General features: G+C 41.0%; 2 protein-coding genes across 2 annotated transcripts in view; one reads left to right on the top strand and one right to left on the bottom strand.

Moving 5' to 3' along the window:
- LOC119418876 (immunoglobulin superfamily member 3-like) overlaps window positions 1-4,038 on the bottom strand; it is a 13,130-nt gene extending 9,092 nt beyond the window's left edge. The window contains exons 1-3 of the mRNA XM_037686169.1: window positions 3,969-4,038; window positions 651-1,022; window positions 116-535 (exon numbers count right to left, since the gene is read on the bottom strand). Coding sequence (XP_037542097.1) covers window positions 116-535; window positions 651-1,022; window positions 3,969-4,038 — 862 coding nt within the window. The remainder of the gene's footprint in view (window positions 1-115; window positions 536-650; window positions 1,023-3,968) is intronic.
- A 4,434-nt stretch (window positions 4,039-8,472) lies between these two features.
- klhl6 (kelch-like family member 6) overlaps window positions 8,473-10,097 on the top strand; it is a 9,934-nt gene continuing 8,309 nt past the window's right edge. The window contains exons 1-2 of the mRNA XM_037686487.1: window positions 8,473-8,729; window positions 8,806-8,971. Coding sequence (XP_037542415.1) covers window positions 8,473-8,729; window positions 8,806-8,971 — 423 coding nt within the window. The remainder of the gene's footprint in view (window positions 8,730-8,805; window positions 8,972-10,097) is intronic.

The raw sequence follows: 10,097 nt of genomic DNA, 5'->3' as shown, positions 1-10,097 counted from the left end.
AGGAAGGAAGGAAGGAAGGAAGGAAGGAAGGAAGGAAGGAAGGAAGGAAGTGCCGACTCTTTTCAAGACACTCCATTTTATAAAGCAAGACTTGACAAAGTTAGACATTTCCGACCTGTGGTTTTGACTCTCAGGGTAAATTCCTCAGCATCTTTCTGAGCAATCAAGTACCAGGAACGATCCGGATCCTGGATCCACTCCTGAGCCTGGCAGTAGATTTTGCCTTGATCCGAAACCTCAAGCTGCGCCATCTTCAGCCTGTACGTGGCCTCTCCTAGTTTATCTAGGCGGATGGCTCCTTCCCTGTAACGCTGCTCAAACCCCTGGCCTGGGCTCAGCGTGAAATATCTGTCCAGAGAAATGATGGGCTGAGCGTCGGTCTGTCCATCTTTACGGAGATACCAGGCGAAAGACAGATGGGTGTGCTGAATGGTGTTGCTGGAGGCTTGACATGTCAAAGTGAGAGCTTCTCCTTCGTTATAGCTCAGCGAGGTGGTGGCGCCACTTGATGAAACACTTAGGGAGTTGTCAATCACTATGGCAACGCAAATACACAAAGAGTCATATATTGACAGTTTTCTGTAACATTCAAGTGTGTGAAGAGAAACAAGGATCAGTCGAAACTTACAAGAAAAAATATGATTGATTACCTTTAACAGTTGTCTTAGCGCTGTAAGTTCCATCAAAAAGACTTTCTGTATTTACTACTTTGCAGTCGTATTCTCCTTCGTCGTCTTTGAGTAGCCTTTGTATCTGAAAAAGGGCCGAGTTAGGATTCACATGCGTAAGAGAAATGTCCTTGCTCGACACGCGCCCTTGATGGCTGGCGTAGCCGAAGTCTTTATCATGGGTACTGATGATGTTGATCTCAAAGTTTGGGCGCGCAGGCTTTGTCACGCGGAATTCAAAAATCTTTTCATCCGTTTCATCCCTGAAGCCACTGGTGTTGCAGGAAATGGAGAACTTAGAGCCCACGACACGATACAGAGGTCCAGGTTGTATCTCAGTGTACACTTTGGCCTCTGCTGACAGAAGCACAGACAAAGTCAGTTGAATTAGCTTTGTTTTACCACCTCATGCTGAAAACTAATAAGCGCGGCTGTTTTTCATTTTGTGATTACAGTAGTCCCTCGTTTATCGCGGGGACTATAAGTGAAAAACTGTGAAGTAGGGATATAGTAGTCCAAGTTCAAGTAAACTTTGTCGTTACCATCTCATGTGGTACATGAGATGGAACAAAATTATGTACACAAGTAGTAGTATTAGTAGTAAGTAGTAGTTTATTTTAGTATTTATATACAGGTATTTATAACCCTAACCCTAAACTCTAAATGCTCTAAGAGAGCACAGCATTGTTTCCCCTAGATAAATTGACATGGCGGGGCACTCATCTTGTCAGTGTTTTTTTTATTTTTGGGGGGGGGGGGGGGGGGGGGGGTGGGTTGGACAAAGACACATCCTGAGCTGTTTATATCGAGTTTTACATTTTTAGAGCAGCGGTGAGTGAGAGGAGAGAGACGGACACATCTCAGCTGTGCACTGTCTGTACTGACAGCTTTTATTGGGTGGTGGGTGAGAGACAGAGACACATCTGAGTCGTGCGCTGTTTGTACCGACAGTTTTCGAGTGGGGACGGGGGTTCAGCGTGACGATTCAGCATGAGGGAAGAGGCTCAATGCACCTGCACTGCGAGCCGCTAGTTTAGCGTTACGTCAGTGCTGACAGGTGGTTGGGGGGGGGGGGGGGGGGGGGGTTCGGTAGACGGGGCGCTCGGTTCCGTTGACAGGGCGAGGCGCCCCGCTTGTATAATGGTAGTGGAAACACTGCACAGCATGTCATGTTTATTTTAAAAACTGTAAAATTCTATGCCCATCGTGTGGCTCATCCATCAATCAGCCTGTTGTGTGTCATGTCCAATCTTACTTTGAAAAACCGCGAAAGAGCGAGTCCGCGAAAGTTGAACCACGAAGTAGCGAAGGACTACTGTACCTCCATCTGTGTGTACAGTATGCCTCCCGGTTTCATTTACATGATGCTCACATGTTTGAGTCATTGCACAGCGAATCAGTATATATAGGCGCCCCAGATTGCAGCAGAATGACTACAGCTTTCTGCTGCTGCTGTTCACACTTGCAAACAACCATAGACTCCGTGTAAACTTTTACAAAATAGGTTCACGTGGAGTTGTTTTAAGATCGCAGCAGGCCACTTTGCTCTTATCCTTGCTGTCTAGCCGTTAGCTCACTGATCTAATCGGCACTAAAATCAAATCACATGGAACTTTATTTTTAAAATCACCCTTCATACAGCAGTGTGTAACACAACGTGCTTTACAAAGACGTGTTGAGACAAAACAAAATGTCAAAAGTGACAGAAAAATAAGAATTCAGAAATCAGGAAAACAGTTTTACAAATGCAACAAAGAGTCAGGTCCTCTGGACGGTTTCTTTTTTTGTAGATGATTTTTTGTCTTTTACATAAAATAAACAAAACACAACACTTTTGTTTTTGCTCCCATTGTTCATGAGCTGAACTCAAAGATCTCAGACTTCTTCCATGAACACAAAAGGCCTTTTCCCCTCAAATATTATTCACAGTTCTGTGTAATTCTGTTAGTGAGCTCTTCTCCTTTGCTGAGATAATCCATCCACCTCACAGATGTGGCATATCAAGATGCTGAATAGACAGCATGATTACTGAACAGGTTGAGGGCTGACCACAATTAAAGGCCACTCTTAAATGTGCAGTTTTACTGTATTGAGGCATCGGAGGGATCAGAAAACCAGTCAGGATCTGGTGTGACCACTTCTCCCACGCAGTGCAACATATCTTCACATGGAGTTGATCAGGTTGATGATTGTGACCTCTGGAATGTTGGTCCACTCCTCTTTGAGGCTGTGTGAAGTTGCTGGGTATTGTCAGGAACTGGAACATGCTGTCATACGACTATCCCGATCATCCCAAACATGCTCAGTGGGTGACATGTTGGGTGAGTATGCTGGCCATGCAAGAACTGGGATGTGTTCAGCTTCCAGGAATTGTGTACAGATCCTTTCAACATGGACATGTGCATTATCCTGCTGCAACATGAGGTGATGTTGTGGATGAATGGCACAATAATGGGCCTCATGCTCTCATCACAGCATCTCTGTGCAGTCAAAATGGTTGCAGCAGCTGTTATGGTGGCTGGTCTCAGACGATGTTGGAGGTGAAGATGCTGGATGTGGATATCCTGGGCTGGTGTGGTTACACGTGGTCTGTGGTTGTGGGGCCGGTTGGATGTACTGCCAAATTCTCAGAAACGTCTTTGGAGATGGTTTATGGTACAGAAATGAACATTTAGTTCCATAAAAGCTAAAAATCATGAAAAACAACTTCCTCCCAGAGGCTGAGCCTCGTGAACGCTGCTGGGCTGCTGCCACTGCATTTGTCGCTTTCCTTTATGCTTTTATTTCTAGTATTACTTCATTCCTGCTCGATCCCTTTACAGTGTATGCGTGTACATTTTACTACTTTTATTGTTCTTAGAATAAGAACATAAAATATGTTGTTGTAATTTTCTGTCATTAAGCATATAGCAAACCAAATGGATTAATTTAATCTGTGTACAGATGTGAATAAATTGTTGACATAATAGAGATGAATCTTGAATCATATTTGTTGTCATTCATATAAAAAGTTACAGGAATTTGTTTTTGCTCCCGGCGGGCTGTAATTGCAACTTCTGCAGATTTGTAAAAAAAAAAAACTTTACAGGCTTTACTGCCTTAAATAAACCATTATTAACTAAATGAGAGCCTATTGAAGAAAATTAATTAGTAATAGGTCACTGTGCGATTAACAAATGATTAAAATAGATTTCAAATTGATAGAAAGCGTCAAATTTCTGGCTCACCTGAGTACATCCTCACTTCAACTTGTTTTTGCTTATTATTATTATTATTATTATAAGTCATTGTCCTACTTACCACAGCGTAGAAGTAAACCAGTCCACAGGAGTAAACTGGGGCTCCATAATGAGTTCAGGGGACACTTCATTGTGGACTCGGGTTTACGCGCAACCCCGTGTTCGCACCAGCGCGCCTTTGAGCGCTCACACTTATTCAAGTGGTTTATGTTTCCTGTACAGATACAGACTGAGTTAGAGGAAGTCTGTAATATTTCCTGCTTTATATCCGTGTTACGTTTTTTTTTTTAAAAAAAAAGGTACATGCGCAACAACTGAAGTTATGAGGTTGAGGAAATAGAGCGTGACTCACAAAACAGGTTTGTTTTAAGATCTACATTTGATAAAGTTTATATTTGGTAAAGAGATAGAGAAACATAAATAAGAAAACAGTTATAAACCACAAGAGCCCCACATTTTATTTTATTTTAATTCTATGTATTTACACCAAGCAGCTCAAACAAAGGGAGGTGCTTTGTGTCTGGCTGGTTAGATCATCGCCCCTTCATGTCTGTTTTAATATTATTTTAATACATTTTCACGGTTCAAATGACTTAAAATATTTTAACATATTTCAAACACACCGTGGGCGCGCGCGACGTCCTTGTGTGCCGATAGGAAACGACTTGTTTGATCCTTTTCTTTGTCGGTAAAGCGTGAAAGTTTTTGGCTCACTGTGCGTTTAAACAGTCATGTTTGGTCATGCTGCCACCTAGTGGAGGTTTGGAGGACGTTCAGCTTCAGAGATGGAAAAAACAATAAAACTGAAATACAGGTCCTTCTCAAAAAATTAGCATATTGTGATAAAGGTCGTTATTTTCCATAATATAATGATAAAAATGAAACTTTCATATATTTCAGATTCATTGCACACCAACTGAAATATTTCAGGTCTTTAATTGTTTTAATACTGATGATTATGCCATACAGCTCATGAAAACCCAAAATGCCTGTCCCAAAAAATTAGCATATTTCATCCCACCAATGAAAGACAAGTGTTTTTAATACAAAAAACGCCAACCTTCAAATAATCATGTTCAGTTATGCACTCAATACTTGGTCGGGAATCCTTTTGCATGAATGACTGCTTCAATGCGGCGTGGCATGGAGGCAATCAGCCTGTGGCACTGCTGAGGTGTTATGGAGGCACAGGATGCTTCGATAGCGGCCTTAAGCTCATCCAGAGTGTTGGGTCTTGCGTCTCTCAACTTTCTCTTCACAATATCCCACAGGTTCTCTGTGGGGTTCAGGTCAGGAGAGTTGGCAGGCCAATTGAGCACAGTAATACCTTGGTCAGTAAACCATTTACCAGTGGTTTTGGCACTGTGAGCAGGTGCCAGGTCGTGCTGAAAAATGAAATCTTCATCTCCATGAAGCTTTTCAGCAGATGGAAGCATGAAGTGCTCCAAAATCTCCTGATAGCTAGCTGCATTGACCCTGCCCTTGATAAAACACAGTGGACCAACACCAGCAGCTGACATGACACCCCAGACCATCACTGACTGTGAGTGCTTCACACTGGACTTCTGGCATTTTGGCATTTCCTTCTCCCCAGTCTTCCTCCGGACTCTGGCGTCCAGTGCTGCTTCTCTGTAGCCCAGGTCAGGCAATTCTGCCGCCGTTTCTTGTTCAAGAGTGGCTTGACCTGGGGAATGCGGCACCTGTAGCCCATTTCCTGCACACGCCTGTGCACGGTGGCTCTGGATGTTTCTACTCCAGACTCAGTTCACTGCTTCCGCAGGTCCCCCAATGTCTGGAATCGGCCCTTCTCCACAATCCTCCTCAGGGTCCGGTCACCTCTTCTCGTTGTGCAGCGTTTTCTGCTACACTTTTCCCTTCCCACAGACTTCCCACTGAGGTGCCTTGATACAGCACTCTGGGAACAGCCTATTCGTTCAGCAATTTCTTTCTGTGTCTTACCCTCTTGCTTGAGGGTGTCAATGATGGCCTTCTGGACAGCAGTCAGGTCGGCAGTCTTACCCATGATTGCGGTTTTGAGTAATGAACAAGGCTGGGAGTTTTTAAAAGCCTCAGGAATCTTTTGCAGGTGTTTAGAGTTACGTCGTTGATTCAGATGGTTAGGTTAATAGCTTGTTTAGAGAACCTTTTCATGATATGCTAATTTTTTGAGACAGGCATTTTGGGTTTTCATGAGCTGTATGCCATAATCATCAGTATTAAAACAATTAAAGACCTGAAATATTTCACTTGGTGTGCAATGAATCTGAAATATATGAAAGTTTCATTTTTATCATTACATTATGGAAAATAATGACCTTTATCACAATATGCTAATTTTTTGAGAAGGACCTGTAGAGGGGAAAGGACGTGCAGCTTTTGCAATAACACACAGCAAACTTCTTTATAGTACATGTAGTTATGAACGTATGAGTTAGAACAATGGTTCTCAAAGCTTGGGTCAGGACCTCACCGTGGATCACAAAACACCAAGTTAGGGGTCCTGAGATGTTTTCCAGAAATCAAACAAATTTTAATCCAAAAATAAAATCTAAAAAAATCTGCCAGCATACTTTATTTTACTGCATTTGTTACCAATAAATAAATTCAGTAGCCATAATGCATAATGCTACACAAATAAAAGGAGAATTATGTCCTTATTTATTTTCTTCATGTAGTTCAAAAGATCTTTGGGGTCACAAGGCTTTGTCATTGTCTTTTTTAGGGATCAGAAGCAAAAAAAAAAAAAAAAGTTTAAAATCCACTAGATATGAAATAAAATAAAAGTAAGTCTGATAAAAGAAGGCATATTTGCTCAAGTAGTCTATTTCCTCCCACTGATCAAAACAAGCCTATGAGGTTAAGTGGTAACTCTAACCTCACCTCATTTTACCAGTAAAGATTTTCACAAGGAAATTTATATCAGGTTTTTTTTTTATTAAGTCTTCCCTCAAACAATTTTTATCATGTTTTGTAGAGGTTTTTTTTGTAACCCACGATGCAGACGGATTTAAAGGCTCAGAGGATCAATGAAAACTTAATAAATACTAAAAAATAAACAAGATGTCGTGCAGCCAAAAACACTTACAGAATAATTCTCAGGAGAGCACACGTCGCAAACATGACTGGTCTGGGAAAAGTAAAGTAAGGACAGGGAAGTAGCAGAATAACAGATTTTAAAGGAACACTAATGAGAGACTGAGTAGCACCTGGGGAGACAGGATCAGGTGAGAGTGGCAGAGCAGGAACATCAGAGGAAAACACTGAGGAAAAAAATAAAGATAAACACAGGAGGCTAAAAATGCAAAAATGGACTAAGTAAGGATCACAGAAAAACATAAAAAAAAACCCCACAATTTGTCCATTTATATATATAGTTCTGGCTTGGCTTCATCTCTCTCTCTCTATATATATAAATATATAAATATATATATAAATATATATATATATATATATATATATATATATATGTTTGTGCGTGTGTTGTGTATGTGATGATTGAATGTCACATTTCCAATCAGTTGCAGAAGTTCAGAAACTAAACTGTTGTTGTGCATCAGAACTTTGTATTTCTGCTTTCTCCTCTTATTTATTGTTCCAACAGCACATGTATTGTGTGTCCCTGTAAGATGAGCAGAATACAGTGACGATACAAGATGTCAGTGTCACATGTAGAACAGACTAACGAATCAATGAAAAGTTTCGACTAAAACTTACACAGAAACATTGAAACTTACTCAATACCCTTTAGTAGTAGTAACATAATAAATAGTGAATTATGCTAATATAACAGCACTGTAGTAAATTATGTAATAGGCAGTGTTACATAGAATATGTCACCATTTCCACTTGACTGAGCAGCCATTCTAAATAGACTTTAAGGATTCACCTTCATGACTCACAGACTCATCCTGCTCTGAGTCACAGCCTGTCAAAGTCACAGTAGCATGACTGCCTTAAAAATGGAGAATTTTACTGAAACATGACAAACGCTCTACGAGCTCTGCATCTTTCACGTCCTCTGTCGAGATTCAACGTTCCTCTTGAGGCGAAAAACAGTCTGCAAACGAGGCTGTTTCTCACAGATATCAGTTGTATCCCACTCATGTTTCAGCAACGGTGGAGCGATGACAAACATCTAAACAGGAGGAGACGCGAGCACCAACAACAAGCTGCAAGAGTCTGAGATAAAGCACGTCCATCCCAGCCAGCTTACGCTGCTGAGAGGTTTCATGTGCGGCCACCTGTTTTAGCTGCAGAACAAATCACACGTTTTTCCAGAGGAAATAGGAAAATTGTGTATCATTTAGAGGAAATTCAGTCAGCACAAGAAGAGGAAGCGTTAAGAACAAGCGTTGCGGCACTTCTGCACGTTCCTCACAGCACAGGAGTAGGAAGTCTGAAGAGGAAAACAACAAAAAAACAAATCCTCATTTCAAAGCTGCAGAGCTGCAGAGAGCGTGAACCACAAAGGGGTTTGTTTTTTTTGTTTGTCTCTTCTCTGGTGGCAGGTGCTTCTACAGCATTTGGCCTGTTTTTCTCTCGAGCTTGTGAGGAACTTTGAAAAGATGAGCGACTCACTGGAGAGGACCACCGACTGTCCCTTGTCGCCTCTTAGAGAGGAGTCCAGTCTGAACGAGGAGAAGAGGAGCGCAGCAGTTGCCAGCGAGTTGTACTGGGAGGATGGAGGTCTACCAGTGGAGCTGCAAAGAGGGCTGAAGACCCTGAGGGTCAACAGAGAGCTGACCGACGTGACCCTGTGTGTTCAGGGACAAGAGTTCCCCTGCCACAGAGCCATACTTGCTGCAGCCAGTCAGTACTTCAGGTAAAAACGACCCAACGTTGTGTCCCAGCGTGTGACGAAGCTGCTTCTTTTATTGATTTGATGTATTTTTGTGCAGGGCCATGTTCTGCAGCGGTCTCAGGGAGAGTTATGAGGAGCGCGTGGAAATAAAAGGCTTGGACAGTGGCACGATGCAGTCTCTCCTGGAGTACACGTACACGAGCCGAGCCGTGCTCACACACTCGAATGTTCAGAGGATGCTCGAGGCTGCCAGTCAGTTCCAGGTAAAACGTTGTAAAGAGGCTTAAACATCTTAGATGTGCTCGACTTTCATGAGAAAGTTTCCTGTCGGTGTTGAGCACATATTCATCATACACCAGGGAAATTTTAAATATTGATTTAATCAATATGGACAGAATAATGACTCAGTTAAAGGCTTCTGAGGATTGATTTAATTGTAAACAGTTTTTAGGTCTTTTAACGGTGAAAATATAAACTGATGTCTTGAATTACCATGAAAATCATAACAAAAAATGAAACCAACAAATTGTTTAAAAAATATATTTTTTTCTCTTCTGGACCTTTAAACAAATATAGTTTTATTACTTCACACCTTTTTTTAATTTAGAGGAACAAACATGTATGGTAAGAAGTTAGCGGCTGTCAGGGGGAAGTGAAAGTTGGCCGGTTGTTTACTTCAAGGATCAGTTTTCCATAGAGGCCTAAATGAAGTGCACATCTGTGCCACACTACGGAGGAGGCGTTTGGGTTCTCATGCTTCTATTTTGTGCAAAAAAAGTAGATTTAGAAGATAAGCAGCTTTGGTTTATTGTAACAATGATTTTAGATTTCAAATTAAAATAAAATAAGGTTTAGGATACAGTTGAATATGGATTAAAGGCTAAATGATAAATTAGTTCTTTTTTTCCCCAACCAAATCCATTTCATAACCTTTTATTACCTTGTCTTTTATTGGTTCACACAGACCAACATCCACAATATTTGTATTAAAACTGATTGTCCTAATATTAAACAAAATGAAACCTCTTTGGATAAAAATGACTGCTGTACTAAATCACCAATACTTCTGCATTTTTAGAGTAATTCCTTCTTATAGTGAAGTAAAATGATGTGATAAACAAAAAATTCAGATGTTCATCTTTATATAAGCATTTTAATTCTTGTTTTTACTATTAATCAGTTAAAACCATGACATGTGCTGTACATCTATTTGTTCAGCCATCTTCTCAGCCAACAGAGTAAGTGAAATGTATGTTGTGACGTCCTGATGCATGCTCAATAATCCAGGTAGAAAAATCTAAAAAAGTTAAATCTGGTCCTCTGGACATTCAAAAAAAACAAAACAAAGCAAATCAACAAAAAAATGTAGAAACGTTTCGTCTCTCATCC

This window comes from Nematolebias whitei, chromosome 13 (assembly GCF_014905685.2).
Source record: "Nematolebias whitei isolate Nwh7 chromosome 13, NemWhi1, whole genome shotgun sequence".
Lineage (NCBI taxonomy): Eukaryota > Metazoa > Chordata > Actinopteri > Cyprinodontiformes > Rivulidae > Nematolebias > Nematolebias whitei.
This window is presented reverse-complemented; position numbering and strand designations above follow the sequence as displayed.